The 22209-nt window shown below is 42.0% G+C and overlaps 1 protein-coding gene across 1 annotated transcript; it reads left to right on the top strand.

Annotated features, from left to right (window-relative positions):
* The first annotated feature begins 255 nt into the window (after nucleotides 1-255).
* Nucleotides 256-21650, top strand: SELL (selectin L). Its single transcript, XM_058702460.1, has 9 exons — nucleotides 256-414; nucleotides 1250-1331; nucleotides 3515-3901; nucleotides 4827-4934; nucleotides 8960-9145; nucleotides 10334-10519; nucleotides 12076-12204; nucleotides 16170-16188; nucleotides 20771-21650. The coding sequence occupies exons 1-9, from the start codon at nucleotides 400-402 to the stop codon at nucleotides 20787-20789; spliced, it is 1131 nt and encodes a 376-aa protein (XP_058558443.1). The 5' UTR covers nucleotides 256-399; the 3' UTR covers nucleotides 20790-21650.
* The last annotated feature ends 559 nt before the right edge of the window (nucleotides 21651-22209 follow it).

Below are 22209 nucleotides of genomic sequence, written 5' to 3'. Positions count from 1 at the left end.
AAGGGAAAGAAGGAAAGAAGGAAGGAAGGAAGGAAGGAAGGAAGGAAGGAAGGAAGGAAGGAAGGAAGGAAGGGAGAGGGGATGGAAGAAAAAATGGTAGGAGGGAAGGAGAAGAGAATCTATCAACGATGGTCAGCAGCTCCACTTTTCTCAGGGTAGTGACAGAGGCCAGACTAGGAAAGGGGTGGGGAAAGAGGAGTGAGAAGAGATGGGGGAAGGTAAGGGGAAGGGGAGGAGGAGGATGTGAGACTGAGTCAGGGAAATGAAAGAAAGCAAGCCTTTTTGGTGGCACTCCACGCAGCCTCCTGAAGCACAGCTCGCCCAGCCCAGCCGTGGGCAAGGACGCAGACGCCCTGGTGCTGAGTTGAGAGGCTGGAGTCCGGAAGAACTAAAGACGGGATGAGCAAAGCCAAGGTGAGCTTTTCAGCCTCAGAGATTTCCAGATGCTCAGAGAGAAACCCTTGGGACTGCAGGGGCAGAGTTCATTTTTGGTTTTCACAAAGCCAAGAATTAAAAATCCTGAGCTAAAGAGTGCTCCCAGAATTCTTCTTCTCAGATGTGCTGATTCCTCCTCATTGACTCGTTTCTGGTGAGAGTCTTGAGGAAGTACTCTCTTGTTGAAATGAGCACTTTTGCAGCTAAACACTGGGGCTACCTGAGAAGTGATATAGTTCAGAAAATACAGTTTTAAGGTGTGCAGAACATTTGTGGTTTGGGTTGTGCAAAATGCATTTCTTTTTTACTTGAAAGAAAATGAATTGCTTTTCTTTATCGGTGTCTGGCTATCTAATTCTTTTAAGTATTCGAAGCAGTGAATCATTATAATCCATTGTAAGATTTTAACATTTAAATCTCAGACATCAATAGTTCATGAAGCATCCAAAAACACTTTTAAAAATATACATATTCAATATCAAAGAGTTTCATCTAATAGCTCAGCAGAAGGGAAGTAGAAAAATTACTTAAATGTAGAAAAAAAATCAGAGTTGTAACAATCGGCAACCTGAGGCTAAAACGTGAAAAGAAAGAGAGAAAGAAAGAAAGAAAGAAAGAAAGAACGAACTTTGAGTCAGTTTTGAAGCAAATTTAATGCTACCTTTTCATGTTCATCTAAGAAACCTGTTACTTCAGGCAAGGTTAGTAAGAATATGTATTTTATTTTGAACTTTAAGAGAGTCGTAGCCATCTCCTCAAGGTGCTATAAACTTGTGAGTTAAGAATATAAATCTAACTATAATTTTCTTTGCAGGTATTTCCATGGAAATGTCAGAGAGCTCAGAGGGACTCATGGAATGTCTTCAGGTTGTGGGTCTGGACAGTGCTCTGTTGCGGTACGTTACGGTATTGATATATTGCTAAGCCCTTTTTCACTTACGTTTATTTTTCTTAAATATCCACTGGGAGCACACAGTCACAGGGAAGATGATTAGGTAGATAGCTGTTAATTCTATCCTTCTGTGAGCATCTTTTCCTTCCTGTCACCTTTAGTGACAGCCCAGAAACCTCCTAAACCTGCCACACCCTTGTTGCAGGGTCCAAATCCTAATAATACCACTAAAGTCTTAATTATGAAGAAATAGTCAATTAAGAAATATCCGATGGCGCATTTGCAATCTGTACCAAATATTTATTTTTGTAATTTTTTTCTTACATTTATTTATTTTTGAGAGACAGAGAGAGACAGAGCGTGAACAGGGGAGGGGCAGAGAGAGAGGGAGACACAGAATCCGAAGCAGGCTCCAGGCTCTGAGCTGTCAGCACAGAGCCCGACGCGGGGCTTGAACCCACGAACCGTGAGATCATGACCTGAGCTGAAGTTGGACGCTTACCCGACTGAGCCACCCAGGCGCCCCAATCTGTGCCAAATATTTAGCACGGTACTTTCTATTTTTATCATTAGTTTAGTGCACATCAGTGTCATTTCTACAATTAAAGGGTGAGCTCCTTAAGGTCAGACGCCCCCCCCCCTTTTTTTTATTCTTCTCCCATTGGTGTGACAAGTTCTATGTCTGATTCTTGAAGACTCTCCAGCAATTGTTTTGAGCTTTCCCATTCCTAAGTAAGCTAATGTCTTCTTACCCCCTAGCTTGGATTTTCAGCTCTGGCCAAATGTGCTTTCCTCTGTCCCTCACACATTCTTTACACCATGTCTGCCTCATGTCACCTGCAAAGCTAGTGCTCATTTCATTCAACAAACATTTTCTGAGTCCCTGCAACGTAGCAGACACTGTTCTAGCACTGAGGAGACCCCCCGAACAAAACGATTTCTTCTCCTGCGAACATATATTCTGGTAGAATGCTCCTTCAAAACTCCACTCCAAATGTTCATTTTATTACACTATTTACTCATTAATCATATCTGGGTTTTTTTTTTTTCCAATTCTCTGTTCATTTCTGGTATGTTTAATTTGATCAAGATTAATTATGTTTTCTTTGCATCTGTTCAGGAGGAATCCTTAGGAGACTGCAAAAATTGGATCCATGTTCTCTTTGATATTTCTCTATGGTTTTTGCCCTACACAGTGGAAACGCAGTAGATGTTTATGGCTGTGAAAATATTTACCGTAACGGTAGAACAGTGTTTCGCATAGATCATACCGTGCTTAGAATGGCATATGCTACCACGAAGTCATTGTGTGTTTCTGGGGTTTTTTTGGTTTTTGGTTTCTTCTTTTTTTTAAGTAGGCTCCACACCCAGTGTGGAGCCCAGTTCAGGGCTTGAACTCATGACCCTGAGATTAAGACCTGAGTTGAGATCAAGAATCGGATGCTTAACTGAGCCACCCAGGCACCTCTTGGTTTTGTTTCTTTAAAGTCCTCAGATTCGAAGCACCCATATGGTCACTAGACACGCTGGGTATCTTTGCGCGCAGAACACGATCTAAATCAATTTCATAATCCTGCATCATTTGGTTTTGTAAATTATTCTTTTTTAAAAAAAACAAAAAACGTAGTTACATATATAAGGCTTGGGCTATGTATTAAGGCTTTCCCAGAAGCAGCTCTTCCTGTGGTAAAAGATTATCTTTTTGAGACGAAGAGATAACTAAAAGTATGCTGTTATTCCTGTCCTTATTTTCTTCTCTAGTAGAAACATAAATGTTGGCTTCTAGGAAATTATCCCAGGATAAAAAAGTGGATAGTAAATCTTCTGCATATAATTAATAGAAATAGAAAAGGAAATAAGAATTTCTAAAATAGATTGGTTGAATTTCACTTGGAAGAATTTTGAGAAAAAAATTATGAAAATAAATCTAGGAAGCCACCAGATTTATCTAAAATAGAGCGATGCACAAAAAGTATTGAATGTTACCACGAAAAGTAAATAGAAACCAAAGGTCTAGGTTCTACCTCAAATCTGCAAATGACCGATTCTATGACCCTGAGAAGGTAACCTATATACCCTTGAGGTCTCGGTTTCTTCACGTCTAAGTGGCAGGCCCGGCATGGATTTGCTCTAGATTCTTTCCAGCCATGACTGTGAGCCCGCATAGTTCACATTGATGTCTTTCAGATTTCCTTGCACGTCACGGGACCGACTGCTGGACTTACCACTATTCTGAAACACCCATGAACTGGGCAAGGGCTAGAAAGTTCTGCCAAGAAGATTACACAGATTTAGTTGCCATCCAAAACAAGGGGGAGATTGAATACCTGGAGCAGATGCTTCCCTTCAGCCGCTATTACTACTGGATAGGAATCCGGAAGGTAGGGGGAACATGGACTTGGGTGGGAACCAACAAGTCTCTTACCAAAGAAGCAGAGAACTGGGGACGTGGAGAGCCGAACAACAAGAAGTCCAAAGAAGACTGTGTGGAGATTTACATCAAGAGGGCCAAAGACGCGGGAAAATGGAATGATGATTCCTGCCACAAGCAGAAGATAGCCCTCTGTTACACAGGTAGGCGGTGGCCAGAGTGGGGAGAGTGGTGGCGTGGATCCCAGGGGTTGTGGGGGTGTTAGGGAAGAAAGCAGTTTCTGGTACCTTTGGAAGTAAATCCAGTTCTCGAAAAAACAAAAATAAAAACAGAATAAAAGCATGTCACTTCTGTGCACGTTTGGTGTGGGAGGCTGGGTCCAACACCCAAAAGTGACATCTTTAAATCAATCTGCGTCAATATGACAAATGCATGTGAGAAGTGAGGCAGGGAAGCGGGTACAGAGATGTGGGTCTGGCCAAGAGCTCAGGCTCACACGCCCCCTCATTTCCTCCCTGCTTATGGTGGGGGGCTTTATGCTTATGTTTTGTGCTTGGCCTAATCTCCCATAATTCTATATAATGAAATACTGCCATGTTTTGTTATCTGTGGAGGATGAAAATTTGTTTTCAGTTCCCAAACGGTATTTTTCCAAGTCATATTTCATCAGTGAAACATAATTTGATCTCTTGTACATTGGGCTCTCTACTGACCTAACAAGTTCGAACTTCTTAATCTTTCTATAGTACTTTCTAAAAAGAGAGGGATTGTCAAATATACTGCAGAAATGGTTGGGGATAGGCCATCACTTAATGTACTTATGACATTTAAAACAAAATAATTCCAAGAGTTCAAAGTACATCAGTGAGTTTCCCCAGAATGTTAGAGAATGTTGGTGTCGGTAAATTCATTTTAAGTATATGTCTGTGGCTATATGGCCAGTATATGACATAAATAGAAAAATCCTGACCTACCTTTTGGTGCAAAAATGCTATGAATGTACAGATAAACCTTTCCTGCTTATTAAAGTAGTCTCAACCAAAAGAGTTATCTGTATCCAAAGAAATGACTCTGAGTACTAAGAAGTAATCATGTTCAAATCATTTATTTCATCCCCCACCTTTAAAGCTTCTTGTCAGCCCTCATCATGCAGCAACCATGGAGAATGTGTGGAAACCATCAATAATTATACCTGCAACTGTGATGTTGGGTACTATGGGCCCCAGTGTCAATTTGGTAAGCCCCTTTTCTGTCTTGTTTCTTTCTGTGTAAACTTATGGGGTTATTGTAGCCTAGAAGTTGATAGGGACAAAACAATACTAGCCATTCTGAGAAATGAGAAGTTTTTATCAGAAGGATAAGCTTGCACAATGTTGTTGCCTTTCCTGAAAGATTTCATAAGTCAGCATGAAGTTTCAATTCACTTCTTAGCAAGTCTTTTTTCAGTGCCACAGACAATACAGAGTTGGGAAAAAAGCTTTAAGGATGATGATAATGAATCAAGCATGGTATATTCCTGTTCTTAGGGAACCCAAATCCGGCAAATTGGTTGGACTCATTAGAACCCGGAAGTCTGAAAGAAACACTGCCATTTATCGTTGGGAGGGCGAGTTACCCATTAGGTAATCTAGCTTTTGTATGTAAGCCTCAAAGTCATGACAGGGCATGGCTGAAAAGAAAAGTCCACGGGCTGCCTGGGTGGCTGAGTCGGTTGAGTATCCGACTTAAGCTCGGGTCATGATCTCACGGTTCATGGGTTTGAGCCCCGCATGGGGCTCTGTGCTGACAGCTTGGAGCCTGCTTCGGATTCTGTCTCCCTCTCTCTCTGCCCCTCCCCTGCTCATGCTCTGTCTCTGTCTCAAAAATAAAATAAACACTAAAAAAAAAGAAAGAAAAAAGAGAAGTTCACATAATGATACACAATATAGGTCAGAGACATATAGTAATAAATCCAACACGTTTATTTGGGCTGTATATTTTGGGGGATACAATGACAAATCTATTATAGATTCTGTCCATGAAGGATTTGCAATTAGCTAGTGGAAATTATATATGCTTATAATTTATTTTGATTGAAAGCAAGGTATAAGCTGGAAAATTAACTGCCTAATGAAAGAATATGGCCTTTATTGGATAATAGGAACCCACTTAGTATCTTGACACCTGCATTTGGGACAATTTTCCTAGAAGCAATGCATAATACGGATTGGAGAACCAAAAAAAAGAAGATGGAGGGGCACCTGGGTGGCTCAGTCGGTGAAGCGTCTGACTTCGACTCAGGTCATGATCTCATGGTTTGTGAGCTCGAGCCCCGGGTTGGGCTCTATACCGACAGCTCAGAGTCTGGAGCCTGCTTCTGATTCCGTGTCTCCTTCTCTCTCTGCCCCTCCCCCATTGTGCTCTGTCTCTCTCTGTCTCTCAAAAATAAATAAATGTAAGAAAAAATTTAAAAGAAAGAATATGGAGAGAATCAGTAGGAGTCTATTGAAATCATTCAGCATCACGGTGGTAGAAACAGAAAGGAAAGAGTACGTAGACTCAAAGTCAAGGAGTCTTTGACCCAGTCAGCTCACTACTGAAAGAAGCATCAAATCATTTCGTTGTTATTGGTTGAGTTTCAAAACTATGGTTGAAGTATCTGGTGCACAGGATAGAAATTAGAAGAAGAGAAAAGCAATGTTTGTAAAGAGTAAAGAATTAAAGCCAAAATAAATTTAAGTGTCAACCAACTGGTGACAGTCTAACTCATTTCACTTAATTCCTACCCAATACTTTCCTTCACACCACTCCTGAAGTTTCTTTTTTATTATTTCTTTATTGATACTTAATATTTTAGTATGTTTATTTTATTTTATTTTAGAAGAAGAGTGCACATAAGTCCCCCACTCATGTGCACTCTTTTTCTAAAATAAAATAAAATAAAATAAAATAAAGGCAAAGAGTAAGGGAGGGAGGGCAAAATAAAGGGCAAAGAGTAGGAGAGGGAGAGAGAAACAGAGACAGAGACAGAGACAGAGACAGAGAGAGAATCCCAAGTAGGCTCCACACTCAGTGCAGAGCCCGATGTTTGGCTTGATCCTATGACCCTGGGATCATGACTTGAGCTGAAATGAAGAGTCAGACATTCAATCAACTGAGCCACCCAGGTGCCCCTGATCTTTAACTTTTTAATTCTTATAACATTGGCATGCCCATTTCACTCCTTTTTGAACATTTTACTCTTTTTTCTGTCTTAGCTTTCATCCTCTCACTCTTTTCTGGTCTTCTTTCTACCTATAATCATTTCTCCTTGGGTTTCTTCATAGGTTTCTTACCAACTTCTGTGGACTCACAGATTCACGTGAGCTTTGGACTGACAAATCCATTTCCAGCCCCCAACTCCAAATATGCTAAGTGTATCTTTTGGGATGCCCAAAGGACTGTAAAATCAATCGTCCCAGCCAGATTTCTTTTTTTGTATTTCTTATCTCAGTATGAGGCACCACCATTTATATGGGTGCTCTGGTATGAAATTCTTACACCTCCCCTTACTTTTATGCAAAGTAACACACTATTCATTTTAACAACTTACTGTTTCTCTCATTTGCTTCCCATTTGTCAATTCTGCTACTACTGCCCTCATTCCTTCTAGACTATTGGATTCATTTCTTAGGCGAGTTCCACAGCTTTAAATTAGCTCCCCTTAAATATACTATTCATGCTACAGGCAGACTGATCAATGAAAAACAATCAAACAAATACCACACGTATATCCACCCTTCAATTTCTACCTATCATTTGTCCTATAGGATGAAATCGAAACTCCTCAAGGCATAGAGAAATGCTTGATATACAGTAGGAACTCATTAAATCAAAGAGAAAAGATAAAAGCATTTTTTCTTAGCTTCTACCTTTCTTTCTAATCTCATCTCACATATTCCCTTCCTCCTCCTTCCTCCGTGTAACAACAAAGTGCTTGTAGTTCTCCACCCTTTTCATATGTGCTTTGTATTTCACTGACTTGCTCGTGGCTTTCTCTCTCATTTTGCACATGGCTAACAGACCTGTTCATCTTTAAGACATAGTTCAGGGATTGATATTTTTTTTTTCCAGAAAGCTTTCTTTGGACCCTAAGATAGGCTAAGTACCTCTGTTCCATGTTCCAGTAGGTCCGCATATTTCTTTCTTGTTTATCCCGCATTTGTTGAAGTCATCTATTTACTTGTCTGTATCCCCTGGTAGACGAGCAGCAGCTTGAGGTCAGTAAGTATTGTTTACAATTTAATATGTCAGATTGAGACTATGCCTGAAGTATATAAAGCACTTGCTTGTAGTCATGAATAGAATTGGAGAACATAATTTAATTTGGACTTGTACTGTATATGGAAAATATAAAAATTCTTCCAGTTCCTAAAGTCCTTTCTTCATTGAAATCTCAAAAGCAAGGTCACCACAATGGCTCAAATTGGATAAAGAATAGGACACAAGAGTTGAAATATTTGCTCAAATGGCATGGTGGGGCCTAAAAATGTGAAGACTCATTTCCAAGGCTCAATTCAATCTCCTATGCCACCAGTCAGAGCAGGGAAATAGATACAGTTTCTGGAGAGGGCTGTCAAAATCAGAAGAACTGAAGGTCTGGAGCCGAGCTGGAGAGGGTGAAAACAGGATCAAGGCCAAGATGCTTCCTAAAGCTTCCCCACACTTTTCCCACGCCTCCTGCTCCCAGCCCTCTACTCTACCTAGGAGTTCTGATGTCACAATTATTTCCAAATCGAGCTGGTCATTCCCACTTAAACCTATCTAGGTTTAATAAGTCTCTCCTCAGGAGCACTTGAGTGGCTCAGTCAGTTAAGCATCTGACTCTTGGTTTCAGCTCAGGTTATGATCTCACTGTCCATGAGATCGAGCCCCACAATTCTCTCTCTCCTCTCTCTCTCTGCCCCTCCCCTGTTCTCATTCTCAAAAGAAATAAACACAAACAATTATCTTCTCAGATGATGCCAACAATAAGAAGAAGACCAGCTGATGTTTAATTAGGACTTCCTATGAGCCAAGTTCACTTCTAAGTCCTTGACTTACATTAGATCATTTACTCTCCACACCAACTCTAGGAAGTTATTACAATTACCGTGACTCCTCTTTCATAGATGAAGAGACTGAAGCTGGATTAGTTCACTTTGTGCAAAGGCATTTGGTGACCAAGTGCCAAAGCTAGGATTCAAACCCAGACACCAGGTGCTCTCCACACTAGCCAGTACTGTTTTTTTTTCTTACTGCAGTGGTTCAGTGTGAGCCTCTGGAGGCCCCTGATCTGGGTACCATGGACTGTAGTCACCCTGTGGGAACCTTCAGCTTCAGCTCTCAGTGTACCTTCAACTGCTCTAAGGGCACAGACCTCATTGGAATTGAGGAAACCACTTGTGGACCTTTTGGAAACTGGTCATCTCTAGAACCAACCTGTCAAAGTAAGTAAGTCTTCAGACTAGAGGCTCTGTCATGGCCGACTTGGGTTAACTGAGAAAATGCAGCAGAGACTTGTAAGGAGTCTCTGTCCTTTTGGGAACATAATTTAATCTAACTTAGATCATACTATGATGCTTTTGAAAGGGATTATTGTTACTCAAATCAAAAAGAAAAACCACAAATAAAAAACAACAACCAAATACCTCTGAAACCATCTCGTGATACATACATAATTTTCAGTAATATGCGGCGTGATTATAGTGTACTTTTTACTTTAGTTTTCTCATCGTCATGGCACACATAGTCCAGATGAACCTCAGTTAAATGTTGATTGTTCTCTCCCCTCAGTAACACCTATTTTATGTGGTGTCTTACCTAACACCAACCAATTTCCTTCTCAGGGTGTAGAATTTTTTTGATTGTTTTATTTGGTTTATTCTTGAAATCATTTTTTTATTTTTCATCTTCTATAAACTCTCGGGGGAATAACAACTGCTGTGAGAAACAAAAACACAGTCTCTTGATCTTTTTTTTCATTTGAAATATGGTGGGTTTTTTCTTGTTAGCTGTTAAAAAGACTATCCCTGTACAGGAGAAAACTGGTGACATCTGAGCTTGTGAAATTCTGGTTACGTTTTCTACATTTATGCATCTGACGCACTAATTTTAAGTGGTTTAATTCTAAAAAAAACTATCAAAGTCATACTGAAATCATTGAATTAAATTGTCAAACCTGCTGAATTTTACAAGAGTTGAGTGAGTTGCTTCAGAGAATTGGGGTGTTTTTCAACACTGCTTGCTTTAGATCAGGTGAAAGGGTGGGAATTCTCTACATTCACTGAGGTTACTCCATAAGCACTCTTGAGGCCAAGGCCATGTAGTACTTCCAGGAAGTGTTGGAGAGCTACCAGGACAGGAGCAGCAACCTGGAGCAGCCAACTCTCCCCTCCTCTCCCCACCTCCCCACCCGCAAGGGTTTTCAGTGCTCTTGGCTTCACCTCTGATATACAATCTCCATCATTCTCAAGAGTATAAAATCTGGAAACATTATCAGAACTAATTTTTAGAATTTAGAAATGTCTAGATTCAATTGGGTGGTTCCACAGTTGAGTGGAGCAGCTTTGGCTAAAAACCTTTGGTGAAAAGAGGGCCTCTACTCAGAAATACTGCTTTTTTCTTTTTCATGGAAGTGATTTCCTGTAAGCCTCTAATGGCACCCGATCTGGGAACCATGGACTGTAGTCACCCCCTGGCCAACTTCAGCTTTACATCCACATGTACCTTCAACTGCTTGGAAGGAACTGAGTTAATCGGGGAGAGAAAAATTATTTGTGGACCATCGGGAATCTGGTCAAGCCCTAGTCCAATATGCCAAAGTGAGTAAGTTTGCCCCGATGTGTTGACAACTTAAAGAAGGAGCTGCTGGATGGGAAGATGGTGGGGAAAGATAGATTAAACTTTAAAATTTTCATTTTGCTACATTTATATGGCTTAAAAACAAATTTGTTCACATTAATTTACTATAAAATCCTTGGCTCTTCTTGCCTCTTCCTTCGATGACTGTCATTTCTGTTTTCAGCCAATTTTTAACTCATCGTATCTCAACTCTTAATATCTAAATGCGCTGTCTCTGGCTTACTTCTTTTATTTTCTGACTTCTTATGCATTCTTCCATTCCACTAAAATCTCACTTCTGTTAGTTTCTACAAAAGTCACCAGTGACCACCTAATTCCCCAAATAGTGTATACTTACCAATTATCACTAAGCCGATGCCTCCCTCATCTGTGTATGAGAAGGACTGTCTTCCTCATTTCCATATACTCTCCACTTGACACAGTGCCTGTGCTAAATAAGTTGCTAAATAAATGCACATTAAATTAGCTTATGAAAGAATAGCTACTCATGTCTGCCCCTGAGATCATCTCTACCAGTGGAAAAGTTTTTAAGTGGTAGGATCAGTAGAAACTACCAGAGAAGCTGATCTCTGTATGGCCCAAGGCCAGGGAGTGTGGGAGGGAACTGGGGAGGAGGCATGGGATCTGTAGGGGAGGATTGTGTATCAGGTTTATGGGACATTTCCTTTTAAGGCTGGGCCAGTGTCCATTTCCTCATCCTCATGGAGCCTGTAGACACCCTCTCTTTGGATCATCTGGGAACTTGAGCCTTTTTCTTATGATATATTTGGGTGTGGGGGTGGAAGCACCTTGAAAGGGCTTGTCAAAGTAACACAAAGAATGGGGGACACAAACCCTATGCTAACGTGCAAAAATAAGTGTCTTTAATTGGTGGTATCAGAAGATAGACTTTTTCGTATTGGTATTTTTTCAGTAAAAGTTCCCAAACGTTCACTCTTACAAGAGGGTACAGGTGGATCCATTTACTTATTTGTGAAGGAAGTGGGACTATGTAGTAGGACAACATCATTCGAAAGACAGTTCAGCGTAGGTCCTCAGCATGTAAACAGCAAGTACATATGTTGGCTCAACTGCTTCAAAGGGAAAGCATTAATAGGTTCCCTTGACTGTTATGTCACCTGGTTAAGATGACCGGCTGTTATTTTCCCTGAAGTCATATTCTATGTTTTAGGTCTTCTCTGTGCAGCAGAGTCCCAACTGTTGAACAAGACCATGGAGATAAATACGATGGTGACCCCTTACTCAGATTTTTAGGTACTTCTTTCAGGAGTTCTGTGAATCGCAAATCTAGGGATTAAGAATTTTATAGGCACTGGGCTAGAGAAACTTGTCCTGTCTTTCCCTCTGCTGCAGAGTCATCATGGTCCTTCCCATGCCAGTTTCCCCATCCATCAACTGGCATCAAATGGACTGTTACCGGGAGACATAAGGAGGAACAAAAGCTAAGGCCATGAGATGGCACGAAGGATATAATGCTGTGGCCTCATGCTATGTGCCTTACTGATCTCTCTTTCAGAAGTGGACCAGAGTTTCTCAATGATCAAAGAGGGTAACTATAACCCTCTCTTCATTCCAGTGGCAGTCATGGTTACTGCTTTTTCTGGGTTGGCATTTATCATTTGGCTGGCAAGAAGATTGAAGAAAGGTATGTGAGTTTGCCTTCATACGAAAATAATACAACTCAAAGTGGATAAAAATAGGGGCGCCTCAGTCGGTTAAGCATCCAACTTTGGCTCAGGTCATGATCTCGCGGTTTGTGAGTTCCAGCCCTCCGTGGGGCTCTGTGCTGACAGCTCAGAGCCTGGAGCCTGCTTCGGTTTCTGTGTCTCCCTCTCTCTCTCTGCCCCTCCCCTGCTCATGCTCTGTCTCTCTCTGTTTTTCTCAAAAATAAATAAACACTGAAAAAATAATTAGAAACAAAAGCAAAGTGGATAAAAGTATAGAAACCCACAGGAAATTAAGATTGCTAGATTGAACTGAAGCAGGATACCAAGTTCTGTGTTCTATAGACATCATTGCTGGGGATGTGGGAAACGGTCCATACACCCTTTCATTAAAACAAGGTGTCTGATTTGTGCTTTTCATCTGACAAACCTTTTAAAAATGCCTACTGTCTTCAAGGCACCTCACTAGTGCACTAATAGACAAATGAGACGTTTTAATGGTTCTTTGCTCTTATTTAGTTCTGAAAAATGGATGCATAATCTCTGTCCCCTTAGGAGCCAGCATGCCTTTGATCTCAGTGCTACAGTTCCACTAGAAAATGAATCTAAGGTCCAATGAGGTTTTTAAGGCACTATTCTCCAAAACCTGAGCCATGTGCCTGTCTGGCTTCTGACATGTGGGAATTGCATTGTCCCTGGTTTTCTCCCCAGTGTGTATTCACTGAGGTCACAGCTCTAAATAAATGCACTGTGTATTCGTGCTTCCCTTCGCTCTGGCCTGGAGAAGAAAAGGGTATAAGAAGAGCTGTTTGAGAAGCTAATACCCGGAACAATACATGGGACGCCACCAGGGAAAAACAACCGTGTTACTCCCCTCACCTCCCTCCTGAGGATGTCCAAACCTTAGAGTGGGACTGGCTTCCTGGTTACAGATCCACAGTCTGTGGTAGGTCCTGGGTGTGCACTGCCACATTTGTCCAAATTTGCCTGGCAGAAACATTGAAGTCTATGAAATTCATGGACATTAGGCAGCTTTTAAGGCATCCCTGCTTTAAGTTCAGAGGCCATCAGTGATCTCTAAACAACTGCTAACCAAATGCTCGGTGTTGCATTTCTCCGAGTCAGTTGACTGACATTTTAATTTTACTTCCATCGATTAATTAGTATGGAGTCTCTTCAATGAACATGGTATATAAAGGCTGCCCCTCCTCCATCCCCACTGGCAATTGCAGGAGTAGAATCTACCAGTCCCTAATGGTCTTCTACTATCTTTGGAATCTTTCATTCCAAATTTAAGAATCAGGATACTAGGTTAGTTTTATAACCAACCCAGAAAGACCATGGAAGCAGTCACTGTTGATGTGCAAGAACTTCATTATTAGCAGTTTAAAATGTCTTTGCCCCTGTTGTTGGAAATTCTGCTAAGATTGGATCCCATCATTTTATGAGACTAAGTACTTAAGTATTCCACTAAGGGAAGAATGAGATTTTTCTCCCACTATTGACTATCCTTTCCACTGAAACTTCAAAATCTGACCCCAGTCATCCCTTTTTCCCTCCTGCCTTAGGTGATGGTGACAGAACTGAGGGGTAGAGAATGCAGTGCACATTTATATGCTGGCCTCTGGGATAGGAGGCTGGTATCTAAATAACCTTTGAGGATTTGGGGTGTGAGTCACCTTAATAAGGAGGATATCCCCAAATTCCAAAGTCTCTTAACAAATTTTCGTAGAGAGGGCACCTGGCTGGCTCCGTCCGTTAAGCTTCTGACTCTTGATTTCGGTTCACGTCATGATCTCATGGTTTGTGGGATCAAGCTCTGCATCTGACTCTGTAATGGCAGCATGAACCCTGCTTGGGATTCTCTCTCTCTTGCCTCTCTCTGCCTCCCCCCACCCTCTGAAAATAAATGAAAACAAAACTTAAAGAAATGTTAGTAGAATCAAAAGAATGGAATGCATTCACTTGTATTTAACGGCAGGGTGTGGGGTGGGGGTTAGCTGGCTAAGGTGGTTCTATAAGCAGTGGTGAGAAAAGCAATGGGGTTGTTTTTAAATTTTTTACCTTGGAGTCATTTCTGTACAAGATCTCAAACTGATAACTTGAAAACTACATGCCCCTGCTGTGGGAATAAGTGTGGGGCAAACAGGAAACAGATAACGGGCAGTTAGGCTAGGTACATTGATGCCAGCAAAGAGAACAGAAGCCCCAGAAAGATCACTGGCTTTGTAGGAAAGTCAGGGTATCTTTAATGTAGCATTTCAATGGTCTTCACTTGCGGAACATCTTCTGATATTTCCAACCTCCAAGTGGCTCTGTCCTCCAAAGATTTTAGTTGTAAGTTAGTTCTTTGAAACATGAAGAATGTTTTTCCTATAGAAACAGTGTTAAGAGTGATGGGTAGGTTCCTGGGCTAACCCCTCAGAGCTTTTCTAACCATGTAGCTGACACATTTACAAGAAAAAAAAAGTTAAAAACAGTAAGTCCACATGTATGTAGTAGTCATCAACTCTGAGAATTTCCTACGTGTTGTGTTTCAGGTTCAGTAAGCTGAAAAAGGAGGACAGGTGAATATTTAGGACACAGTAGCTGAGGAAATGAGCAGAATCCTGACTCTTATCCTGTCCTCAGAAACTGTACTTTGGCCCCTGCCCTAGTTGTCTTGGTATCCAGACTTTAGCTCCTTTCTTCTGGAAGAGAAATAAATGCAGGCTCTAGAAATGTGTGCCCTCTGCATAGACTTATCTAGAAACACTCTGTTCCCCTAGATAATCATTCTCTGATGAGTCATCACCATTGGCTCTGTTGAAAGAAAGAAAGAAAGAAAGAAAGAAAGAAAGAAAGAAAGAAAGAAAGAAAGAAAGAAAGAAAGAAAGAAAGAAGTAATGAAATAATGAAATAATGAATAATAAAACTGAAGCAGTGATTTTAGGCCAAATCTCCCAAATCCTGTTATCAGCAGGGGCCAGAATCAGAGATCAGACTCCCATTCACACAGGCCTCCTAACACCTGGTCTTTGAGGCTCTATTTTTTTTTTTTTCTCTTGGTTGGAAGAATTCCCCACCTGAACCAACAACCCACAGGGTTAGCACAGGGCACGAAACTGAACACATGCCCTTAGTTCCTTTTTCTTCGAAAAGAACTGTCAGTAAGAACAGACTCTTGCTCATGTATTGGTATGTGTTTCGTTGTTCCTAAAAGGAAAATATTAAGATAAACAAACAGCCTCTGAGGTTAATTCAGATTTCATTCTCCCTGCTCAAATGCATCCTGCCCATGTCATCAGCAGGCTGGATTTGGGAAGAAATGTTTAAAATGGTAAATTCTAACATTTTAAAGGTTTAAAAACAGTAATTGGGCACTGTCCACGTGCTAGGCCCTGGCCTAAATACTTTGAATACATTTTAGTTTATCAACTCAATGAGAGGGAGGTAATTACCATGCCCCTTTCACAGATGAAGGGACGTGGCTTCAGAGGGTGAGTAGCTAATCAGAGGCACACTGCCGACAAGGTGGTGTGAGACGTAGGGACACATATTCTTACGATGCTACCAGCTAAGTCTGTTAGGGAGGAACCCGCAGGTGGGAGGAGATGGCAGGTGGGGAAGGGATAAACACGGGTGTGGGGGTGTTGGAGCTGACAGGCAGGCAAGTCAAGCTAGGCTGCTGTCTTTGTGATCAGCACCGAAGATGGAACAGAACCCTGAGAAGCATCTGTCCCAGTGGGTCTATTACGTCTGAGAATCTACCACCGTTTGAATTAGAACACTAAGCCAACATCTCAAATCCCCTTCTACACAGGCGGGGTCCACCCAACGAATGTTTAATACATTTCAAAAGACAGTTTTGGGAGTGGGACTTGGCCTTCTCTCTTACTTACCAAGAAAAAAAAAAGAGAATTGTCTACATATGCTGATGCTATTTTTCTGTTTCTTCTGTTTTTAGGTAAAAAGTCTCGGGAAAGGTAAGTTTCATCAGTGAGAAGTTTCCGCCTCTGTTGATCTTTTCTCTACCTTCCTTGAGATACTTCCTGTTAGAGCTAGACACCTTACCTCCTTAGTAACTATTTACATGGGGTCTCATTCAAATGAAATTTCCGTATAGAATGATAATCCACTAGCCTCCCTTAAGAGCTGTGTTTTTGAAGTCTGTGTGTGTGAGTCGTTTTGTTTTAGTGCCGGTGGATTGGAATGAATGAATGAACACGTAGAGCCCTCTTGAGAAAGGGCAGTTATGTGAAGGGAGCTCTTTCTGATTGTCCCTGAAAAATTTTTAGAGGACTGGAAGCATTATGACATATCTCTTCTTGTCCCAGTTGAATGTAAGGGCAATACCAAATACAGTATTCAGGAAACATTCAATTGGTCAAGGATTTATTGAGACATTAATGAGTCCCAGGCTCTGAGAAGGTATCATTCTAGACCCCAGGCCTTCAGTGCCTAGGACAAGAAGGTAAATGACTACTGCTCTGATTAGCACTGACCTTCAGAAATGTGGAAGAGGTGGGGAACATTGATTCTACCTGCGGCTTCCCCCAAAAGGCAATTCTTTTAGCTTGGTCTTAAACCTCAGATTTTTTTCAGCTGGAGGAAGAGACCGAGAAGAGATGCAAACATGTGAAAATGCAATGGTCCGTCTGGCAGAAGTGAAGAGGGCAAAACATTTCTTCAGTTTCTCAGATGTTTAGAGACTTGGAGAAGGAGAGTATAAGTAAGAAGAATGATGGGGATGGGGCTTTGGTGGCACACTGAGCACCCAGTTAGAAAACCGAGCTCCTTTAAAATGCTGGAAGAAGCGAGATGGTCCCTGAGAAGGTTGGTTGCTTGTTCAGACAACCACGCTACCAACCACAAATTGTTGTGAAGAAGTTCTTACGAGTTCAGTGAGCTGTAGCTCTGAGTGCAAAAGAGAAACTGGGGAGACATAAGACAACAGGAGCCAGATCATAGACTAATTTATAAGCCATTTGAAGGAGTATGGACTTAATCCTGAGGTCTTTGGGGTAAAGCAGGAGAATGTCAGGCTAACATTTGCATCTTATGAGGATCACTCTGCAGACAGGGGAGTAGGGGGAGCCTGGAGGCAAAGAATTGTTTTGGAGGCATTTAAAGTTATTAAGTTAAAGCTGATGGTGCCTATCTAGAGAAATGGCAGTGAGGTTGAGTTAGTTCATGAGGTAGAGGTGAAATCAACTGAATATGGTTATTAATTGGCTAAGCGAGAGAGAGAGAGAGAGAGAGAGAGAAGAATCAAAGAAGTCATTGTGGTTCCTATCGGAGACTGGCAGATGGTTACTATCAATACAATACTCTTTACTGAAAAGGGAACACAAAAGAATGAGAGGTTTTGGAAGTGAAGGTCATGGGTTCAGTTGTGTCGGTGTTGAGCTTTAGGCGTCTGTGGCTCACCAACAGTTGACTGCTTCTATCTGTATCACAGGAGCCATCCAGGGGCCAGAGAGTGGATTTGGGGGTTCTCACGTCCCTTGAGGTTAGCTGCTATTTCGGGAGCAGGTACAGTCATCTGGGGAGAGTGAGGAGCAAGGAGCGGGAGAACAGAAGAGGACGTGGGAGAGAGGGCAGGAACAGGGGTAGCATCTATATCAAACAGGTCAGTGAAGGACAAGGAGACGGGGAGGGGTTGCCAGAGAGGCAGAAGGAAAACGAGGAGAGTCTGGGTCATGAATGCCAAGGAAAGAAGGAAACAGAAATGGTTTCGAGTGACTTCGGGAGAACCAGTGAGTTCCCACTGGATATAACAAGGGTATCTGCAGAGTCTGTTCTCAGGGTCGAGGTCACGGAGGAACTCTGGTGGCCAAGTGTCGAGGAATCAGTGGAGATGAGGAAGTTGAGGCAGAATATGTAAGCCATCTCTTTTTAAAAAGCTTGGCTAGGAGATGAGATCCTTAGGAAGGTAACTGGATGAAGAAATCGGGTCAGTGGATGTCCTTTTATTCTATTTTATTTTAGTGCCCTATCTTCCATTCGACAGTGTAGATGGGGTCCTAGACCCTTCTCTGGGCTGGGCTCCTTATCTCTGTGGGCAGGAAATCCACAAGATGTAAAGATTTCTTTCATGCTCGCACCCAGTGAGTGAAAGTCTTTTTTGGCACAATCCACCCCGAGCCGTTTTCTGGTCACAGGAACCACTTACTTTTTAATTGCCACTAGATGGAAGCAGATCAATTCAATTTTTTTAGAAAACCTTGGGGGACAGGAAGAGAGGCTGACAGGAAGAGTATTAGCATTAAGTGAATTACCACATTCGGCTAATTGCCGTATGAAGTTCAACGGCTCACTGATTTTGACAATGAATCAATCAGTAGTTTTTTATTAAATACTCTTGTGCTGGAACAATGCTAAGCTTGACTGAGACACCAAGAGGACTAAGTCCATGACCCTGACCTCAGGGAGATTATCATCTAGTTGGGTGGTGAAGACAGAAAAATAAAAAAAATTATATATTTTCAGAAAAATATAAGGCAGAGTATAGTAATGACTGGCGAACTCCGTGTTAAAGGACTTTGTCAGTATAGAAGAAGTTTGGTGATCACAGAAGATCTTATAAAGAAGGTTGACCCTGGTTGAAGAATGGATAGGGTTTGTGGGTATGGAGAGAAGCAGGGAGGACAGACTACAAGGAGATGATGGAAGCATGGTATGGCAGCAGGGATATGACAGCATGTTCAGGTGCCAGCAGCTAGAATTATCAAGAGCCAAGGGTGTACAGGACGTATAAACAGAAATTGGAAGGGAAGGCTGGCCCCATCGATATAGGTCTTCAAATGCGTCACCCGATGCTAGGACTAAGCAAAGAAGTATTATTTGCCCAGATGCCTTGCAACACCTCTCATTTATTGATCAAGGTGACTTTACTTCATTGAATTATAAAATTTTAGGTCTTGAAAGGATCTTCACGGACATGATGTTCACTCTCTTTATAACTGAGCTAATGAGTAACTTTCCTATGGGCCCTGAGAGAGTGACATAGCTAAAATAATTATAAACATTTATGAAACATTAATTCCATGTTGCACACCTCTCTGTGAGTTTTGCATGTTTGAAATCATTAAATATCGCCTGCCAGCTTGTAGGTGGGGGGAGGTGCTATTCATATCCTCATTTTACAGGTAAAGGAAGAGGCAAAGAGAAGTAAAATATCTAGCCTGGGGTCACTGAATAAATGACAAAGCTGAGATTTGTACCCATGTGGATCCAAAGATCCTGCTTTTAATCCTTACACTTGTAGAACTCAGGACTCTCGACTCCAATGATAAGAGTTCTAAGTCCCAGACGCCTGCTTTCCGTAGTGATGTGATAATGATTTCACCCTGAAACCATGTGTAATGGGCACCGAGGAAGGGTGGGATGGAAGAGGCAGAGTGTGTTTCTAGAACAAGCCAAAGGTAAAAATGAAAACCATCACATTAAACACTGAAGCTCTTTTTTGTCTTTTTGTTCGTTTGTTTGTTTTGTTTTTCGTTTTTAAGCTCTGCAGCCAGCTCTCATAGTCTTTTGTGCTCATTCTTATTAGGTCTTGGCTGGTGAATGACCAACTCCTGGGGCATTTGTGGTTTCAATTCTTGCCGGGTTATTTTCACTCTTCTGCAAACTGGTTCTGTTTACCACCTCATTTGGTTTCTGGTGTCTAAATTCTGCCTGGGTAAAAGCTACACCCAAGATACACAGGAAGATACAATGCCAACCTCAGTGGAGGGTATATATGAGATTTTGTTTTCAGAAACATTTTTATCTCTGTATTGGCAAAAGCACGTTTGCAGCTGCTGAACTGTGGTTTACCCTGGCAGTTCATCATGACAGCAGAGTCTCGGAATCTGCTTCTCCCTTTGAAAGGTGCTATTAAGACATGCCCTATTTGGTTCCCTTTCCCCTACCCCTAGCCCCCTCCCCTCCAAGGATGAGACAACTGTGCCACACACACACACACACACACACACACACACACACACACACACACAAAGTGTCATTTGTGTCATGAAACTAGATTTGTCACTGTCTCCCTAAATCACATCCCTCCAGAATCAAGCATTTAGAATTACCACCACACCTTTCATGAGTTTTGATTTTTCTCAAATTTCTCTTTCCTTTTGAGCATTGTCGTCTTCTACTGTTCACTGACTTCCATCGTCCAAAGTCTATCACAAATGCCCTTCGTACTCATTTGATCTAAAGACAAAGCCTGTGCCCCCAGAAATGTCTCCAGGTGTGGCCCACGGACCAGCGGCAGCAGGAGCAGGGATGATGCGGAATCCGGGGCACCGCCCGGATCTACCGAATCAGAATCTGCCTTTTAACACCACCTCTGGGCGGCAAGCAGCTGCAAGTGTGACAGGTGTTGCTTTAGGGTTTTCTTCTTCTTCCTTTGCCTGAGTGAACGTCCTGTGCTCGTCCAACTCACCTGAGAGGCATTTTCTTCACTCCTCTTCCGACTTTGACACCGAATATCGCCCTTTACTACGAACGCTGTTAAATTTTGCAATGTTTAAGGTCCTGGTTTTAATTTACATTCTCTTGTTTTCTATTCAGCGTGGATGATCCGTATTAAAGCACCCTCTGTAAATGAAAATTCTCGGGATCCTAACGCGTCACCGGATCCCCCAAATCCCTCCCTGAAAAGTTATCGCGCGGTGGTTCTCCTGCCCTGAAGATGAATGTGTCGCCCTCAGTGCACCTAGAAAGATCTCTGAGGAACCGGCAGCAGTTTCTGCTCCCTTTGCGCCCCTCCCCCACCCCCTTGTGGTTCATATAGCGCACTCTGTTACTCTGTTTTTCGTGGAGAAACGAGATCACGGCAGGGGAGAAGATTGCTGGGGAATATAAAGATGCCCTGTTTTGCTCTCTGTCTTGCACCTACAGGCTCGGTTTTGATGCAAATCACATTTTATCTCCAGTCTCCTGTAGGGGTACATCCTCAGACATAAGTTCATCAAATTGATGTTGTCCTCGCTTTCCAACGGCAGCAAAGTAGTGGGGTTCTGCCCCGAACAGAAAAGGTCCTGCCACGTGCACGGTAGCCTCACCTCCTCTGTAAATGGAGGCCATCCTCTTTAACTGCCTCCGGCCTCCCCCACCTTCTTCGGCCATCCCCTCTTTCCAGTTGGCTGGTTTCCACACATAGCATCTCATGGGCACCAAACGAAAAGAGAGAGGAGAGAGACAGCGAGACTACACTGGTTTTTTGGCTTTTGGTTTTACTAGTTTTATTAGATCCACCAAAACATCTTGTACTCGGTGCCTTTTAAAAAATGACCACTATATTTTTATTAAAGAAACATCCCCCAGAAACATCACCAGAAAGACTAGTCTTTCATACTAGTCTTGTCACAGCTAGTCCAAACCTGTGGCCTCCTGCTGCAAGATTAGTCTAGGTTTTGTGCTTAAATAGTCTTTTTTTTTTTTTTTTAAACATACAGTTTTGTACTTAATCTTTCTAAAGAAAATGTTACCACGGGGCGTCTGGGTGACACAGTAGGTTAAGCGACTGACTCTTGATATCAGCTCAGATCATGATCTTGTGTTTGTGAGATCGAGCCCCGTGTAGGGCTCTGGGCTGCCGTCACAGAGCCTGCTTGGAATTCTCTCTCTTGCTCTCGCTTTGCTTCTCCTGTACTCTCTCTCTCTCTCTCTCTTGCTCCCAAAATAAATAAATAAACAAATAATAAATAAATAAATAAATAAATAAATAAATAAATAATGTTACATAATCTGTTATTTAGAAATTTTCCATGGTATGTTTTCTCCCAGTGAAATTCTTCCCTCCTTCAAGGCAGAAATTGTGTCACATCCCTGGACGGTCGAGCTTGTTCCTTGACATTCAGTAAATGTGTGTTCACATAAGTCAGGAAGAGCTTACGGTGTACTGTCGATATAAGCTGCAGAAAACCCTCTCTCCATGGCATGATGCTCATCTAAGGTCAAGGGCTACCTTCTCAGCAGAGACTAGGGGCTTGGTAAAACCTAGTTGG

The sequence above is a fragment of the Neofelis nebulosa genome, chromosome 15 (genome assembly GCF_028018385.1).
Source record: "Neofelis nebulosa isolate mNeoNeb1 chromosome 15, mNeoNeb1.pri, whole genome shotgun sequence".
NCBI lineage: Eukaryota > Metazoa > Chordata > Mammalia > Carnivora > Felidae > Neofelis > Neofelis nebulosa.
This window is presented reverse-complemented; position numbering and strand designations above follow the sequence as displayed.